Genomic DNA, 20504 nt, shown 5'->3' with positions numbered 1-20504 from the left:
CATTATGATAAGCAAACGTTTCAAGAACCTCTGCCAAAGAAATCAAAAAATATACCAGTGCTCCGAGAAGACACACGTAGTTCAGTGCTCCGAGAAGACACATCCATCAGTTCTTTAAACACCATTAGTGGGTTCAATGACATTTCGAATGGATCTCATTAAACTTAATTTCTATAGATCCTTTTTGTGGACATCTGCGAGGTGTAATCAGCCAAGGCTCCAACGGATATCCAGCATCTCCTGTAATGAAATAGGTCTCATTTAGAGCAAGGGGGGAATTGCTGACTTCTAACAATAATTGAATAAGAACCATATATCGTTAGCTAAAATACAAAAAGGCGTAACTAACAAAAAATTGAAATTGACTTTGTTTATTGACGATATTCATTCAAAAAGTCAATTTTCAATTTTTTGTTAGTTACGCCTTTTTGCATTTTAGCTAACGATATATGGTTCTTATTCAATTAATGTTAGAAGCCAGCAATTCCCCCCTTGCTCTAAATGAGATCTTAAATCTTTTTGATGTAGGACGTTGGAATTTAAAATATCCCATAAATATATAAACGCCGGTTTATTAACTCGATAATATTTTTCAAACCTACAAAAAATGTTTTAAATAAATGTTTTAACATTTTCCAGTTGAAATTTCAAGTCATCAATTCCAACCATTTTTGAAATAAAAACACACAAAGTTTTCTTTTAAATTAGTATTCATTTTTTGCAAAAATATTTATTTTATTTTCTTAATCATTTGTTTCTTTTAGTTTTGTTGTTATATGAAAGTTTCTGATATTTTTGGGAAACTTGTTAAAGTTCTATGGCTCATCATTAAAACTAACCTAAAATTTAAACATTAAAAACCACACATTATTTTTTGAAAAAAACTCTTGTTTTGTTTCTAATAAAAAACAACAAGAAATACTATTTTTTGTGGATAAATAAATTGAAATAAAAAAACGTGAATTATTTACAAACTAAAAAAATAAAAACAAATAATAAACGTTGCTATGGTATTATTTTGATTAATAAAATTATGATGTAAAAGCTATAGCATCTTTTTTCCATTTTTTTGATTTTTGTTGTTGCAGCAGAGTGTTGTGTTAAAAATAATATTAATTAAAAAAAACCTAGTTTAATTGTTAATGATTTTCTTAAAAATGTAGTTATTAATAAAAATTTCCTTAAGATTTGATTTATAGAATTTATTTTTTATGGAATATACAAAAGGTTTTATGTGATTTTTTTAAATATATTTTTAAAAATAATTATGAAATTAAATTACAAAATATTTTTTTTGTATGGTATAGCATTTTTATGATGGTGATAGAAAATTTAGAATTTAGACTAAAAGTCATTGTATTGCAAATGAAAAAAGGAAATGATATATAAATTTAAGTTAAAACTAAACTAAAATAATATTGGTGGCTTACAATATAGGTATTTGTTTTTTTATTTTATAAATAATAATTTGTTCATATATTTTTTATATAAATATATATTTTGTTTGTTAATTTGATGTTTTATTAGTATGAAACTACTACTCCTATATTTATTTATATATATGCACAATGAATTTCAAAATTTTCTTTTGTGGTATTATTCTCAAATTTCATTATTTTGTACTACACATTTATCATTTTTTTCCATTATCATTAAACACACATCATTACATTGTTGTTGTAAGGAGTTTTCAATATTTTTTGTTTTTGGTATTGGAACTCATTGCAAAAGTAGAGTTTGTTTTAATTTGTCTGTATATCTGGAGGTGTTTAGGTTTTGTTATAGAAATTGTAGAAGAATCGTAGAAATGGGGAGAGATTTTCTGGATTTTTTTCTAAAGATCTAAACTAAATTGTATTTTTTGTTTAAAAGTTTGAATCTTTAGATTAGAAAGAGTTTTTTTTAAATACATTAAGATTAAAGATTTTGGAAATAATTATTTATTAACTGATCCCTTTAAACAGAACTATCGATTTATTAGTAAATATTTAAAAATTTGTATTTTTTAATTTGAATTTTATGTATTTCGAATATTTCTTAATTAATTAATATTAATTAATATTTAAAAATAAAAATTTGATAATTTTTTTTTTAAATATAATTGAACCCTGAAATAAATTTTGAAACATTTTAATTTCGGTAAAATTCGAAACGAATAGTAAAATTCAGAGTAGCGACTCGAATTCAAATTGGTTTCAAATTTTAGAGAAATAAACTTATGAGATTTTTTTAATTATGAGATTATTATAAGTAAAAAAATTGTAATTAGATTTCAACAAAAATCAATATTGAAAATTGTTTACTATTTTCATAAAAATATCAATATTTTAAATATTAATAAAATTTTGTTTTCTTTCAAGAATGTTAGATTTTTATAAATATTGAAAACAATTTTTTTAAATTGAAATTGAATTTTTTAATATTATTTTTTTAATATTCTAAACACAAAATTAAAAAAAAAATCAATATTGTAAAATTTTTACTACTTTCATAAAAATATCAATATTTTAAATATTAATAAAAATCTGTTTTCTTTCATTTTATATAAATATTAAAAACAATTTTTTTAATTAAAAAATTGAATTTTTTAATATTCAAAAAAAAAAAAAATTAGAATATTTATAAAAATTCAATATTTCAATTATTTATCAAACAAATATATATTTATGAAGTTTTAAAAATTTCCAAAATATTGATTTAAAAAAATTAAAAAAATCGATATGGAAAATTTTACGCATTTTTATAAAAATATCAATATTTTAAATATTAATAAAAACCGAAGTACTTTGCAGTAGTATCGATTTATTTTTAAAAATATTCAAAATAATTGGTATTTTTATTCGATTTTTGAATATTTATTAGTTGTTGCGAATGTTCAATTTTCATTAATTTCTATATGTTTTAATATTTATAAAAATTCAATATCTCAAATATTTATAAAAAATATTTAAAATAGTTAATTTTTATAAATAATTAGATATTTCAATTTTTGTAAATTATATATTATCAATATATTTTAAATGTTCATAAAAATTCAATATTTTAAATATATTGAGTTTTTAAGTACATTTTTGATCATGATTTTCGAATTTTTTAAATATTTTCTCACAATATCTATTTTAAAAAATGTTCAAGATATCAATTTTTCTTGTCAATACCAACTAATCTCAATAATTGTTTAATCCCCCATACATTTTTCAAATGTAAGAGAAAAAAAGAATAATCATTGTCCAAAACCTTTTATCTAAATTGTTGATTTCAAATCCATCACAGCAAATTCTTCTACAATTAAAATAAGAAAACCTAAAACCTCAAAATATACACTATACATATATATTTTTTTATAAAGCTATTCACATTCATTGGAAACCTCTTTGTAGTTGTTGTTTGCAGGAGAAATCTCTTGACAATATTTCTCTCAATAAAACTCCCTTTCTCTCCGTATCCTCGCATTTAACGTTTCAATTTCTTTACTATTCTACCTCTTAACGTTTGATGGGTAGAAGGAGGTGGCGGCGTTGCCAATACCGCCACTGATGGTGTCCCCGTCGTCGTCGTTCCCGCTGCCGGTGATGACGACGATGTCAGTACACCATTGCTACGCAAATTTACACGTTTACCAAATACCGCCGATACCACAGATTGCGTACCATTTGCCTGGGCAGCCCGTTGTTGTGAAATTAACGAACGTGCTCTTGTCGCCGCTGCAACTGCTGCTGCGGCATTTATCATTTTCGGTGAGGGAGGTGGTGCCGCCAAACTTGTACCCGTACTTTGTGATCTGGTGGTTTTACTGAAGTTGGTGGCTTGCACGGCAGGACCAATACGTGACGAACTACGTGTGTGTATGCTGCGCAGATTATTACGACGATCACTGAGGGAGGATGAGGCACGTTTTATCACAGGAGTAGATGCTGAAATCGGGGGTGGCGGTGAACCCACCAAGCTGTCTATTGAGGAATTATTATTGAGGTGAATAATATTCGGTATTGCCGCCGTCACTGCTGATGTGGGCGTCACCAAATTTTGTCGAGATCTTAAATTGAGATGATGTGGCGTCTGCTGAGCAGGCGGCATGGGACTCATTGTACTATTATTACGGGTTTTAATACTGCGATTGACGGTACCACTACATGTGCTGCCATTACCATTAAGAGATCTACGTTGTGTCGGTGTTAAGTGCTGATCCTGGATTAGAACAGCATTGCTTACAATCAGGGCTCCAGCTCCATTTCGTTGCAAAAATTTCCTTGTATTGTGGGGCAATTTTAAGGCTGACTGTACCATTGTTGATTTGGCTTTCATATCTTTGGTTAATGAATTCCTTGTCCGCAGGGTACGTTTACCATAATCTATGGGTGTGTTACTGCTATTGCTACGCAACTGCCTCATTATGGGCGTGGAAGCAGCTGTTGGAGGTGTCATTAGCAGAGACGAGGAGGTTTTAGAACTGCTACTCGTAGCCGGGGTCATACTTAGACTTCTCCTCTGGTTGTGGGAGTTGAAGAAGGCATGTTTGCTCCGACCTCTCGATGATATCCGTTCCACATTTTCATTTTGTACATTTGAGGAGCCATAAGCAAAGGCACGTCCTGTCCGCAGGCCATTCTTATTCGCCGCAACAGGCGTTGATGTTGTATTCAGGCAGGATGTGTTTGTTTTGCTTACACTCAAACATTGTCTTTTCTCAGGAGACGCCACCTTCAGTGGAGCCTTTTCTTCTTCTGCCACTTGATTTGATAATCTCCGCCTTCTACACACATCATACATTGAATCATCTTCCTGTAGAATTTCTATTTTTTCTATTGTCTCGATAACGGCGGGAGTTTTACTACATGTTGTTTCCACACATTCCTCATCTACCATGGCCTCTACCACCTCCGCCTCCTCCTCAATAATATCTTCCATTGTGGAGGAAGAGGATGAGATTTCATTGATTTGTACACAAGGTTCCACCGTAATTGTAACACTATCATCCACTTCTTCTATCAGATCATCTGTGGAATTCATTACAACGTCCATCGCCTTCTCCTCCATAATTGTGGGCAATGTGATAGGTTCCTGCTGCTGCTGATTGGCAACATAAACCGAGGCAGAAGTGCTGGGTGATGCATCATCATTGTGACGTATCGCTTGCAGGCAGGCATAGGAATTAATATTTTGCAGTTGTTGTTGTTGCTGCAGTCTTTCATATGCCACTTGCTGTTCTTCCTCCCGTTCTTGTTGTAGTAACGAGTGTAATTCCAACGGTTTCTGAGGCATATACTCCGCTGTCGGATGCAGATGACTATGTTCATAATAACTTTCCGTTGTGGTTGCTGTTGTCGTTGAGCTCGTGCTATACACCGCCATATTCTGCATATCTGGACGCGAATGCTGCTGATCACCGTTTGTGTGATGGAATATTTTAAATGTATCTACCGCTGAACTTTGAGATTTACACGACTGTTGTTCCCTTCTGGTTTCCAATTTTGTCAGAGAATAACCATCCTCTCCCGACATACACTGCTGTTGATACAACTGCTGCTCCTCGATGATGGCGTGCATATTTGGCGGTGAAACACTTTGGCAATTCGAGGAATTTGAACTGGAGTTTGAATTGGAATTTGTTGGTGTTATTAGAGATGCCACTGTGGTGGAAGGTACACTGTCTTCGATTACTTGGGCCGTGGATAACAGGGTATTGTATGACTCTGCAAAGGTGTTAATGTATGATGCAGCACCACTATTTGCCTCCTCGGAACCAATTTGTAGATAGTTTTGATAATCTATAACACAAACCTCGCGTGTTTCACTCTCAACACTGTGACTAGAGGTGGCATTATTTACAGTGTTAGCGACTTCGTCTTCTTCCTCCTCCTCTTCGTCATCCTCATCTTCGTCTATTTCATCATCATCTTCTTCTTCACCATCTTCCACATAGCCAGGTTCCTCTTCGGACACATGATGAGGATGATGGGTATTAACTTGATTTGAATGTTGCTGCCAATTCCAAGCATTTGTCTGCTGCAGGTGATAATTGTTGTGTGTAACAACACCATTTTGCATCAGCGATTTTGTACGTGTTTCTGCCGTTTCCTCACTATCACTTTCATCGGTATCCTCGCCATGATCCGAATCGTCGGCATAGTAATCGAAATTACGATACTCCTCGGGTGGTAAATATTTCATTGCCATCTCTTTGTAGGTGGTGGCATCATCGTATGTGGGAATTTCCGCTTGCACTTGGGTATACTCGAGACCATAGCTGGCTGGTTGTATAAAGGCTGGTGGTGTTGTTATTGCACTACCCACATCTTTGTGTATTTGATTTGTTGCATTGTGACCACCTTGACCCGGTGGATACAGTATCACAGTTACGACAGAGGTATTGTCGGCTCGCATTTTTTTCGACGACCACATCGACAGCGCCTGATCGACTAACGATTTGCTGGGATTTGTCCATTGTTGTCCCTCGTTGGGACAATCTCCACGGTGGGCCTGTAGCCGTTCATTAATTACTTCTTTTTCTCGTACAGTATTAACTGCCTCCTGGGGTGTAACCACATTCCAAAGGCCATCTGTGCCAAAGATTAGACAACGAAACGTTTTGGGATCTATGGGTATAACTTTAACATCGGGATCGGGGCTGACGACAAATTCATTGCGTTCGGAATTGTAACTCCATAAATCACCTAAACTACGGGCCACAGCCAGAAAGGGTATTTCATCGACTGGAGTTTTGTGTTTGATGGGACCACGATGGCTTGCTACAAATGGAGAAAGAGGGAGATTGTTTAATATAAATTATGGCTGGACGGTTAAGGTTGAATGTTGACGCTTACCATTTCTTGGACGATTCCATACAACTCGTGGTACACCTGATTTGACCACAACCTTGCCGCCAGATTTCATTATTCTTGTTCGTTCTTCCAGCGATTCTGGTTTATGATCAACCGTCAGCTGTTTGGCCCGCCAGAAATTTTCATTCTCATTTTGATAGCCCAATACAATGCCAGAATCTCCCACATGTCCTATGTAGATTTTTTCACGCCGTATAAAGGCTATTGTGGCTGTTGTACCAGCTGTACTGGGCAAACCATTGGCAGTTTTTGGCCATTTGTCTGAAAATGAAAATAAGAAAAAGGATAAATTAAAAATAAAAACAAGGAAATGTTAAAACTATTCCAAGGGCACCTGAACATCTTCAAATTTTAAAAGAAACAAGAATCTAATAATATCTTCTATATTCGTTGGGTAACTTAGAGGCCTTTACAATGTTAGTGACCGATCTCTACATAGACAAGTTACCGACGATCAAGGCCATCCATTCCTGTAAGCCTTTGGCAGAAGAAATTTCAATAGTTGATCTACACGGTATTTCAAATATTCCTTCTTTTGACACAGCGATGGTCTAGAGTATACCAAAGCCACCATCTATAAATTGGATACATCTATGTAGCTTTCTGTAAACGGGAAACCTACCCCACGTAATCTTTAGTGTTCCAGTACACAAGAACTGTTCAAAATTAAAAAGAAGAAATCGAAAATATTTTGATTAGAAGGAGGTTCTGGAACAAACCATATTTACATTTTTGAAGACCTGTTTCCTAATTTTATATGTAGGAGAACTCGATATATTTCCATGAATGCGTGCCAAATTCTTTTCTTATTCAACTGACATATTTTTTAATAAATGATTCTGCATATTGGTGCCATATGTTTGCGTTCCTGCCAGGCAAATCGATATCAATAAATAATTCTTCCATTTCTAGTTTATTTTTTGCATGCACTTTAATTAATCCTATTTCCCCGCCATTAAACATATGTGTCACTATTGCTCTCAGAGAAGAACTCTTTTTGAGAAGAGTCTAATTGTCAAATCTCCTCTGTCAAACCAATGGGCAAAGTGCGCGCCATTTATACATCAAGATATTGCATGCAAAGTGAATTTCCTACTTCCATAATACCACAACACCATTGAATGAGGTAAGCCGCATTAGCGCTAAATAAGAGGAACATAACAAAACACCATACAAAAACAACAATAACACAACAACAAAAGAAAAAACATGAAAACAATCATCAAAAGTGTAGCGGCAAATTAAGATAATCAAAACAAAAAATGCCAAACTTTTGTTTTGACTAATCAAACAACTAAACGATGGGCAGGAGGTGAGAGGGAGGTAGTTTTAAAGAATAATGCGTTACCCTACTAAACAATGAAAAGAGAAGGAACGAGTGAAGGAAAAAAATCAAAACAAACAAGTCGCTTAAAATAAAGAGGTGAATTTTATGGCAGCTACCATCCATATAAACACCAAAACAACATCCATCAAGTGTCAATAAAATGCGCGAAAAGCAAAACAAATCAAATCAGTGGGGATAAATTTAAATCTCCTCAAGCAGGGTTGCAATTGCAGTGATGATTAATTAAAACAAGTTAATCCCTGGTTTGTTACTATAGAAAAGCTACAAAAAAAAATTCCCATATCCTACTTTAATATTTCAGTTAAAAAATTCCCCTCTTTTTTCTAACGAAATTTACAATTCAAGAAATTCCATAATTTCCTGTTGAGAAATACAATTTAAAAAATATTTTTTTCTGTATAACAACATTTTTTGTTCGTATTTTGTGTGTATGGCGTTGTGTGTGCCGCTTTCATAAAAATGAAACACAATTTTCAATTTAACCATGACTGGCTGGCTGGCTGAGTCATAAAAGAGAAATACAAATACGAAAAAATACAGCAACAACATCGTTCACACTGATGGTATACACAAACGATGTTGCCGACTGAACGAACGCCTGCCTGACTTGCCAGCGTTAAAAGTGACTGGCTTATGTAAACTCAATAACCAGAGGGAAAAAATCCCCACCACCAGTGCCAGCCATATCGCACAAACAGCACAAAACAAAAGTATCAAATACACCATTTACCACACAATCGTTCACATGAACGCGCTCACACACACACAAACATCAACCTACTAAAATATACCACCACACAAATTAGCTGACGGCTGACATGGTCGGTCGTTCGTTCGTTCGCCGTTCATTCGATTGTTCAACACACGAATACGAAATATCGAACAAAGCAGAATGTGCGATAATTCTCATCGCCATTATAAAATAAAAAACCCACCAACAGAGAGTAGAGCTGCCTGCCTGTTTGGTTGGTTGCCTGACACAAAGCAAAACAAGGCAAGGCAAAATAATGATGGCAGCTGCAATGGTAATGGTGGTGGTGGGGATGGTATATACAAAAAATCGTTCAAATGAACGAACGAACCCGTATACAAATAATATACGCTATATACACAACACTGTTCAGTGTTGTGTGCGGCTGGCTGTGTTTTGCTTGCTTGTTTGTGCATGAAATGGGGGAAAAAGTAGTATTCATTGCCGCCGTCCGTTGGTTGTCATCGTTATTTCAGCACAAAAATGTTTTTAGGTATACCTATTATTGTCAGGGTTGGAAATGTGTATTGTTTTTATTTTAGGAATAGGTAGGTTGGTTGTTGCTAGGCTTATTTTATCGTTGAAACTTGTGATGTCTGATGATGAAATTTGAGTGCACAGTGTGTGCATTGATAGCATTTTGTTATGTGTCACCCCGTAATCAGTGTTATCGATGTTGTCAATAACCATGAGAATGAACAAAGAGTAAAGATTGTCATTTCAAATTCTACAGGAAAGTTGACAAATGCCATGAAGTTGCCACAACATAAGAATACATGTTTACATGAAATGTGTTTTAATAAAACTCGTCACTTAAACTAAATCGATAGTATAAGTTATACATTTTGAATGACATTTCGGCTCATCATTCAATAATCGATATAAAAACCGGCACTCAAACGACAAATTTGGTCGAATTGTGTAAATTTGATAAAATTTCTATATACCTTATTCCGTTATTATGTATTAAAATAATATTAACAGCAATTTTGTAAATTTTCGAATACACTAGTATTATTAAAAAATCAAAGAGTAAATATGACTGAACCGCCGATTTGTAGGCATGGGTGATATTTTTTGCTCCATAGTTCATATTTTATATATATATATATATATACAGTGGTGGTCACAGAATTAAAACATTTACTGTGGTAAACATTTTTCGATCAGCCCTCGATTCGTTTGACGTATTTTTGAAAATTTTTTAATTCAGAACACTTCGATATACTGCACTCAAGAGATTTAGTGTGAAAATGGAAAATTATTTCATGCAATTTTTCCATAAATAACGGTTTTTATGAAAATGCATCGACTTTGAAGTGGCCATATAATTAAAACATTGTGTGATTTTTTACTTTACTGCATTTTTTTGAAAATATTTTTAAAAAAAGTTCTTTAATTTAGTTAAATTATGTAAACTAAGCACCGATAAAATCATTTACTGATAATTTTTTTTTGAAAAAATCTGTAAAATCTATTAAAAGTGCCAAAAATGTGTTCAGTACACCTTACATTCAGAAAATAACCCTTATTATAGAAAATAAAGGTCCGAATGCACCAGAAATTGCTAGAATTAGTAGAAAACAATAAATAATTCTCAAAATAAATAAATATTTGAAATAAAAACTCAAAAAATTGGAATTAACCTAAAAAAACGATTCAATTTCGATAGCCTTTATTGAAGAAGGCCGGAATATTTTTGCAGTATTTGAGGAAATATCGATTGATATTGGCATTTATTATATCAAATCGATTGTTCGAGTAGTACAGAATATATTTCATCAAAAAAATTATCAGTCTTAACAGAACGAACAGAGATCAACACCTATGTTGACGAGAAAACGTTTCTGGTACACAGCAGCATGTTTGATGGTTAACTCTTGACCCTTAAAATCTACTGAACATGACAATATTTTTCCAAAATAATATTTTTTGAATAAAATAACGCCCATTTAATCTATTTTAGCCTAAAAGAAAGAAAATTTTTACAATTTGACAAATATTTAAAGTCTTGAGTTGAGCATCAAAAATGCTGCTGTGTGGCAGAAACTTTTACTCGTCAACATAGGCGTTTATCTCTGTTCTTTCTGTTGTGACTGGTATATTTTTTATAAAATATATTCTGTACTACTCGAACAATCGATTTGATATAATAAATGCAAATATCAATCGATATTTCCTCACATACTGCAAAAATATTCCGGCCTTCTTCAATAAAGGCTATCGAAATTGAATCGTTCTTTTAGGTTAATTCCAATTTTTTGAGTTTTTATTTCTAATATTTATTTATTTTGAGAATTATTTATTGTTTTCTACTAATTCTAGCAATTTCTGGTGCATTCGGACCTTTATTTTCTATAATAAGGGTTATTTTGTGAATGAAAGTGCACTGAACACATTTTTGGCATTTTTGATAGATTTTACAGATTTTTTCAAAAAATTTTATCAGTAAATGATTTTATCGCTGCTTAGTTTACATAATTTAACTAAATTAAAGAGCTTTTTTAAAAAATATTTTCAAAAAATGCAGTCAAGTAAAAAATCACACAATGTTTTAATTATATGGCCACTTCAAAGTCGATGTATTTTCATAAAAACCGTTATTTATGGAAAAATTGCATGAAATAATTTTCCATTTTCACACTAAATTTCTTGAGTGCAATATATCGATGTGTTCTGAATTAAAAAAATTTCAAAAATACTTCAAACGAATCGAGGGCTGATCAAAAAATGTTTACCACAGTAAATGTTTTAATTCTGTGACCACCACTGTATATCCCATATGTCTTAAATCGAAACAAATTTGTTAACCCATCAATTATAAACACCCAACCCTGTATAATATAATCTCAACGAATGTAAAGAATAAGCAGCAATAAAATGAACGAACTCAAAAACGAACAGTATGGCATCGTATGGTATGGCTTGGCTGACTGGCACTTTGGGAATATTCCATTGTTTAAGTGCAGCTGGCTGGCTGGCTTGGCTTTACTGGGGCTGAGTTAGGTAAAGAGAAACGCCGTCGCAGCCATCATCACCACAGTATATACAAGTTTCACAATTTGTTTTTGTGTTTTAAGGGTTGCCACTTCAATAAAACCTGAAATTCAAGGTAAACATGCAAAGAAGAAACCTGACATTTAAATGGCGAAACAACGAAAAGATGTAGGCGATGCCATTTTTTCGGTGTGTGTGTGTGTTTTTTACACGGAATGTTGGGGATTTGACATAAAGTGAGAGGAACAAGAGAATAAATGAAATCTATTGATTTTTGTTCAACATACATTATTGATGCATAGTGGCAACTCTTGGGTTGTTTGCTATACGTGACTTTTTCTATAAGGCAAATAATAAATGCTGATGACGACGAAGAAGAAGAAAAACAAGCAACACACAAACATACATATGGTATCGAATGGGGGGAAAATAAAATAATACCGAGTATATTTTATTTCGGTTAAAAAAAAAAAACGGAAAATACCCCAGAAAGGTTTTTTTTAAACAAACTCTCGGCTGTAGAGTGTTTTTATACAAAATGCCTCGCATAAAACCCACCAAGCCCATATGCATGATTTGTTTTAGATGTTGCCTGTAGATAGAAAACCTACAAAAGCCAATACACAAAAATGTACATAGCTGCTGCTGCCGTTGAACACAACTGAAACGACTGACTGTGTGTATACAATTTCAAAAAAACAAAAAAATATTTTGTAGGTATACAACGGTCGACGTTTGAAAATCGTATAATCAACGGCAGCAGCAACAACAACAACAGCCACACAGAAAACAAAACCAGCCAGATGCCAGTCGAAACAATTCGAACGAATGGTGGTGAAATTGGATTTTTTCCGTTGTGATGGTGATATGATGATTATATTGCTTGGCTGACTGGCTGGCAGCTTGTTTGTATTATTTTTATATAAGTAACGATAATTTTGTTTTCGTTTGTTCGTCGTTGCTTTGCTTTGCTGTGTGTGATACCTTGGGCCGTTTATTTGTTGTTGCTTGCATGCCCTCGTTGACGGCGTCATATGCTTGCTTGCTCGTGCTTGCTTCTTATACAAAAATTTTACCTTTATAATGCTGTTCATCGTTGCCGTCGATGTCGTTAACACGATGGAAAAAGAAACAACTTTTGAAATTATTTTCGTGTGTTGTATATTAGCAAGATAACACACGACGACGAGAAGTTTTTAGCAGCAGCACCAATTTTTATTAGCGGTTTTGTCCAAATGCATGCCTGACTAAAGGTTGTGGTCTATGATGATTAAAAGAGTAACACAAAACTTGAGTAGGATGGGTTAATATGTGTGGTGGTGCATGGTGAATGTTGAGTACTAGTAGAATAAGGAGAATCTAAACTAAAACGGTAACACCATCATCAGCATCACAACAACAGCCACCAAAAACGTAAAAAATGACATTCGACGGCCATCACACATCGGATGTGTGAACACGAACAAACGAACGACAGCATGAAATTAATGCATTAACGGCCGGTCAGGCAAAATGCAAATAGAAAGAAATTTTGACAGTTCTACTTTTAATTTTCTGATTACAGCGCCAAATGGCTATGAAACACAGTTTCACAGTAAACTTGCATATTTATGTTTATATGTGGGTATGTGTTTGTTTGATTGTGCCTGCCTCTGTGCAAATTGTGTGTTTGCTTTGCTATTTGTTATGGTTTGAAATGGGCGCGCAATGATTAATTTTTGTTTTTCTTGTTTTCTTTGACAAATGAAACGAATAGGCGGCAATGAAATGCTGTGGAATTGAAGAAATTCGAAAATTTAGCGATAATTAGAGAAGGAAACGGAAATTCAAATAAGACAAGAGTTGATATGGAATATGGTAACAAATGGATTGTAAAGGTGTATTGTTAGGGGTTTCCGACATAAAAAAATATGCTTGAAATTGTAAAAATTATTAAAAAAGAATGGGTAATCACAAATTTAACAATTGGATTATAATGAGTAATGTTTTTTCGTAAACTTTTACGAACGTAATTTAGAATAAAAATATTATAATTTTAAAATTGGAGAAGGAAACAAGCATTTAAATAGTAGATATGAAATATGATACAAATTTGGATTAAAAGAACATAATTGGTAGATTTGGAATTGTTTTTAGATTAAATTTAAAATTAGTTTGGCATTATAAGGTCGAAAGAGTGGACATTATGGAATTGAAATATATGAAAATGTAACGATTAATCTACTTTTTATATAGAAAATTATAAAAGTCGAAGTCGACTTTTGATCTGTGAGAAAACTGGAAAGTCGAATTTTAAAAATCGACTTTTGATTTTCTTCATAAGTACTTGATTTTTTATCACAAAACTGAAATTGCCTAAAAACTACTCATTACAGAATGTTACTGCATCTGTTGACAACAAATCATATAATAAGTCAAATTTTTAGTGAATTGATTTGGTAAAAGTCGAAAATCGATTTTGACAAAATCGAAGAATATAAAAGTCGAAATAAAAAAGTATTTTTAGTCAAAAGCAAAAAATGGAAAAGTATTAAAATCGACGTTTTGGTCAGAGGTAAAAATCGAAAAGCCCAAAAGTCGACTTTTGCCATCCAGTGCGTATCCTTAATTTGGTTATCTAGAAATTTAGTTTTGATTTTTTTTCACTTTTGCAAGTTTAATAAAATTAATATATTGTTTTTAAAAACAAAAAATAAGAAAGACCATATACAGTGGAAAATCGTTGACTTTTTCATACTGACTTTTTCTTACTGAAGACTGCAGAGCAAAGCTATATTTTAATTTATTCATAAATATTTATCATTATTAGTATTTTTTATTGGAAAAAAAGTTTATAGATCAAAAAAAATAATAAATAAGAAAATAGTTTTAAAAGATGCACAATGTAATACTCCATCGTTTAATCGCGAAATCGTTAAACCGGAGATCTACTGTATATATTTGTAAAATACTGTATTTGACTAGATATTATTATTAGCGAACTTAACTATAAAATGTGTTCAAATATTTCATATTCTTATCGAAAAAAGATTATATTTCTTTATGTTTTGTTTTTAAATTCCAAAAAAGAAAAAAACCAAACTACGTTCTTTCGAATTTGTTGAATTTGTTCAACTTTCGTACATCGACGTATTTCGGTAAAATTCATATAAATACATGTATTCTACTTTTGTGGTGAAAAACGTCGAACGAGCTAGTTGAATTTTAGGTTATAATTGACAATGGTTTGTCAAATGATTAATATAAAACCACTACAGCATAGTACAAGGTATGCCCGAAAATTATTCGAATCGTATCCGACACCTAGTCCCTCTGTCCTTTTGCAGTTTTTACAGAATAATCAAATGTAATTCTCAACAATATGATAATTGAGATATGTTCTGTTGTCTTAACATTAATTTGCAGCAAAACAATCCCGATCTGCTTATAAAACCAAATAATTGCAATTTAGAATTCCACCGGTTTATATTCCAATTACAGTTATATGGATTTTATTAAAAAGTGGAACTTAAAATGTGTTTTCTTATAGTTTATCCTTAAAATGGTTGACAAACAAATTTAAATAAAAAAATTAAAACATCTTTCACTGGCCTAAAGCCTAAACAAATCAACCAAAAATCTACATACAACAGGTCAACAACAAAAAGTGGAACAATGTTAACATATTTCGGTACTTCTATAGATATAAAATCAAACTCTTCGTTTGAAAAATACTCTGAGAATTTAATACATAATATTTGTTAGTACCCTTATATTGTATAAATTTTCTAAGATTTTACTTAAATATTGCAAGTTCAAGCATGATTCCACAATTTATATGCCAAGGCTTCGATATATACTTTGAATAAAAGGCATTCAAATTACGGAAAATGGGCGAAACCCATACACCGATATCTATCCTAAGTTTAACATCAATGTCTTCAAAAATATACTAAGATCATGTGAAAATCGGATAGACATAGGTCACCATTATCAAACAAAATGGGAAATAATAAACGAGTGTGGCCTCAATCGTTAACTATATCTTGTTTGCAGAATAAAATCCGGCTCCAAAGAATCTTTTTATAACTAATATTATTTTTTAATATGACTTAGAAATAGGACTATAAAGCAGTCCTAAGTGAGTTTTTATAGCCCTATTTCAAATTTTACATTGTACCGGATTTAGTTGACACAATGGGTTTTAATTATCAATTCCATTGCATATTTGTCAAATAAATCCTCATAAAGTAGGTTAACCCTGCAAAAATGCTTAATTATACTATTATTTCGATCCCCAACATTTTTCAATATCAATAACAACAATAATCCATTTATAACATATCTATCTCTAATTTCCTTTTTTGTATAGGTACTTAGCATATTAATCTCCCAAAAACTTACCTTGCTCCCTCCACATTGCGTAATGTGTTGCAATATAACCTTCACGTATGGCTCGCAGCACATCATGATCGGAATCTGACCAAAACAGTCGTTGATTTATTATTTCCATCATTAGATGTTCCTTGGCAAATGTAGCTGCCTCGGCACCACCATGACCATCATAGATACCAATGAATGCATATTCCAAATCTTTGGCATTTTCCGATTGTTGATATGCCACCGAAAAGTAATCTTCCATATATTTACGACCACCTTGACTACATTGTCCAGTTACCCGTAAATTAACACCTATTGAGGGTGTGGATTTTTTATCGGATGTAATGCTGGAATTTGAAGAATTTGGTGATAAGCTGCAGTTGGAATTAGTATCATTGGAACTGGTTGTTGTTGCTGTTGGGGATGTGGTATTACAATTCAGTAGTGATACCTCTGAACTGCTACAATACTGTGATGAACTGTCTGACGTCACAATGGGTGTTGTATAAAGTCCTTCGTTCAAGGATGTTAAAGGCGGTGTTATTGACGACGATGAGACTGGCATTGTTGTTATTGCTGTGGAAGGCATATGGGTATAACCCTGATGATGATGTTGATGGTGAGGATGCTGAGGATTCTGTTGTTGATGATTTGGCAGGATTTCGTGGCTTATATGTTGTGGCTGATGCTGCTGCTGTTGGAGATTTTGATATTGCTGCTCCTGGGCGGCATTGCTGTTGCTGGTGTTGTTGTTTATTAAGGTTTGCATTTTGTTTATATTTACAAAACGACACTTTGTCGTTGTTCTTGTTTTTGTTGTTGTTGCTGGTATTTATGTCTTTCTTTTCAGTTGTCGTTTGTATGTAGAAATTTGCTTGACATTTGCACTCTTCCCTTTTGAATGGTATTCTTGTGTTTGTTTTTGTTGTTTGTTTCACTATGTTTACAAAATGACGGCAGCTATCACCCTCACACATTCTAATGTGAGCGGTGTTGGTGCGAAAGAGAGAGAGCGAGAGCTGTGGCAGCAAACTCTTCTATTATTTTTTTGTCTTTGCTTTAATCTGTCTTTTCCTCCGCTGCTTCCTCTTCCTTCTCTCATACACAAACTTTATGCGCTATGTATTTTTTATTTTCTTTTTAAATCAGCCACAAACGACCTCTTTAATGTAATTTCTGTTTCTTCCTCATTAATTTCTGTGAGTTTCAGCAAAGGTTTCTACATTTTCCACTCTCAATTCAATGTAAAAATTTAATACATTTTTTCCGATAATTTTCCGTTTTTTATTTCAATCAAAATTTCAATGAATCATTTCGTTTTGAAAATATTTTTTTGAGCTCTGCTAAGTACTTTAATTAATTTTATTCAGTTTTTTTCTTTATTTCTTGTTAAAAATACAACGACGACACTACGACGTCTACGCGCTTCGACTGCAACTCTGTATCTGGCAAGAGCTGCCAAAAACAACATCTCGCCAGCCGTCTCTTTTCAAAAGAGTGTGACTGGCTGAGTGAGTGCGTGTGTGTGTGCGCCTATATAGTTGGTTGGGGGTATGTGTGAGTGTTGTTTTTGTTCAGTTGTGTATGTTTCGTTAATTCCTCTTTGTGCATTTCATTCGTAAGTATTTATGGGTTTTCTCGATTTCAACGGAAATATACTAAACATACAATTTCTAGACCCTGCAATGATAGCTGTTTTGTGTTTTAGGAAATTTTGAAGGATTTCAAAACAAATCAAGTCTGTCAATCCTTTAGAATAGGTGCGACAGGTAGAATTTTGTAAAAATCAATTTGAAAAATTTAATATTTTTTGCTTCTTTTTTATCTATACATGTATAGTAGATATGTATGTATAATTATGTATGTTTTAATATTGAAAAGTTTAAATACACTAAAATTGGCTTTATTAAAATGGATTTATTAAATGTTTTAATAATTTGTTGTAAAATTAGGGAACAGGCCCATCGCTATGTACAAATCGTTATGTTTATAATAATTCGTTTAATTAATAAAAAATATCTCATAGTTTTATTAATATTATTAGATTTGTCATTGAACAATTGTCAAATGTCGAAATTTATACCGCCACCGATTATTTGTCAAATTAGAGTCATAATTTGACAAATATTCGGTAGCTGTTCAACATTTGACAACCGTTCAACGCATTATGAAGTATTTACCATAATATGTGTACGAATACTTTCCGCACGGAAATAATTGTGAATTTCGCTATTCAATTACAGTTGAAATCTTTTTAATGACATATCGGCCATCCAAGAGTTAAAAAAAAAAAACTCAGCCCTTCATTTGATATCGTTATAAAGGATTATCACTTATAGTGGCCAATTTTTGATGGTCCCTTTTTTTTCTCGAAATTATGTATTTTACGTTGCAATTATACCAGGTAGACTACAGCACCTTACAAATGACAATTGTTTCTTGTTACGGCTTGTTATGTCAACATCATATACAAAATGTTTGTACACAAAATTTTTGTAAAAATATATAAAAATATTATATTTCCTATTCGATTATCTGCTAAAAACTTACATTCCACGTTTATGTGAATTATAGGATCAAGTCAATATTTATTTATTCTGACAGAACAAGCCTCAAGGTAGAGGTGTATTTTTTCTTCGTTGGCAAAAGCTAACCTACCTTGTATAACTGTACCATGGTTGCAATAAACATTTTTTAGTTTAATTTTAAATAATAACTTCTTTAGTTCTATTATTATCTACTTGTGTATTTTTTACTATACATAAACAATTTTTCTAGATATTGTCTTCTTTTTTTAAACAAATTTTAATTTCTGCTACTCTCTTATGAGAAATTACTGAGTAAATATTACGGGAAAAGTACACAGACAAACATATTAAGTTCCATTAAAATTGTGCAATTTTTTCATTTACAAAAAATAGTTTCTTTTTTCCAAAAACTGATATAAAATTAATTTATTTATAATTTCGAAGTAAAATTTTAACGAACACTAAACAAAAAAATGTGGTACATTGGATAGAATCATAGTACAATAATGTTGAGTTGAACAACAAAAAGCAACTCTGTATATAGTGCATTGTTCCGTCAGATATAAAATAAATAAACGAAACATATTGATGGGTTAATTTTTGACATAAAAACTAAGTTTTAGTAGTGAAGCTAGTTAAGGGGGATAATCTCAAATCCTTCAAAATCGAAACAACAATCATTTGGCACGCCTGTTACCATTTTTAGTCGGCCGAATTTTTCTAGTAAAAAGTTTATAAAGAGAACGCCATATTGGTTAATTTGGTTCCATGTTTTACTAATTTTGTGGGTACAGGAACGTGCCAATAGATTTAATTACTGTCCAAGTATAAAAAGTAGAAAAAACTGTCGAATTGCTCGATGAAACTGTCGAATTGCTCTATGAAACGAGTTATATAAATTTTTACATTGTACAATAATACAAGGTAGGGCAGCTTGAGTTGAATAATAAAAAAGCAACTATGTAGGTTGTGGCTTCTTCTGTCAAAATATTAAATAAATATACGCAACAAGTGGTTGAGTTTATTTGAATTTTTTAAATGTTTGTTTCACCTACAACAAAGTAATTACTTCCAGACGAACGCGTTAAAAATATAATTTTTATTCCAATTAAATTTGAATATATTTCAATTTATTTTGAATTTATTTGACATAGTATTCAAAACAATACACACACAAAATATGTATTTTGATTTGATGGAACAAGCCATATAAAAGTAATATAGCAATGTATTGATGTGTTATTTTTTTTACACAAAAACTGATTTTTGATGATAAAGCTAAATGAAAAACTAATAAAAATGACAAAATTATAAGAAAATCCTTCAAAATCATCACAACAGCTAATCAGAATTTCGCATTCTTGGTTATGTGCTTTTACACAATATGTATTTAACATATATGCTGTCACTTTTTCCATCCACATGTAATTCTTTTTGTGTGTCAAAATTAGCAGCGTGCACAAGACTTTTATTTTTTGCGTTCAAACCTGCATATGGGCACTTCCGCAGTCACTTACACAACGTACAGAGGCAAAATCAAACTTTAAATGTTAAATAAATCAAAAACAATTAAATTTTTTACAATTCGCCCTTAATATTTTTTAGTATAACAATATCACTATATTAGTATTTATTCTAAGAAAAAAAATATATCCAATGTGATCTTTGAATTTTTGGCG

At 32.2% G+C, this 20504-nt stretch overlaps 1 protein-coding gene across 1 annotated transcript; it reads right to left on the bottom strand.

Moving 5' to 3' along the window:
• Positions 1-3453: 3453 nt before the first annotated feature.
• Positions 3454-16967, bottom strand: LOC133325098 (serine-rich adhesin for platelets). The gene is made up of 3 exons (XM_061533924.1): positions 16322-16967; positions 6825-7103; positions 3454-6749 (listed from the first exon to the last, which is right to left on the bottom strand). The coding sequence occupies exons 1-3, from the start codon at positions 16884-16886 to the stop codon at positions 3454-3456; spliced, it is 4140 nt and encodes a 1379-aa protein (XP_061389908.1). The 5' UTR covers positions 16887-16967.
• Positions 16968-20504: the final 3537 nt, after the last annotated feature.

The sequence above is a fragment of the Musca vetustissima genome, unplaced genomic scaffold (assembly GCF_032173495.1).
Source record: "Musca vetustissima isolate MV318-11 ecotype Yass unplaced genomic scaffold, APGP_CSIRO_Mvet_v1 utg13543, whole genome shotgun sequence".
In the NCBI taxonomy this organism is placed as follows: Eukaryota; Metazoa; Arthropoda; class Insecta; order Diptera; family Muscidae; genus Musca; species Musca vetustissima.
Note: the sequence above shows the minus strand (reverse complement) of the source record. Positions and strands in the feature narration are given on the sequence as shown.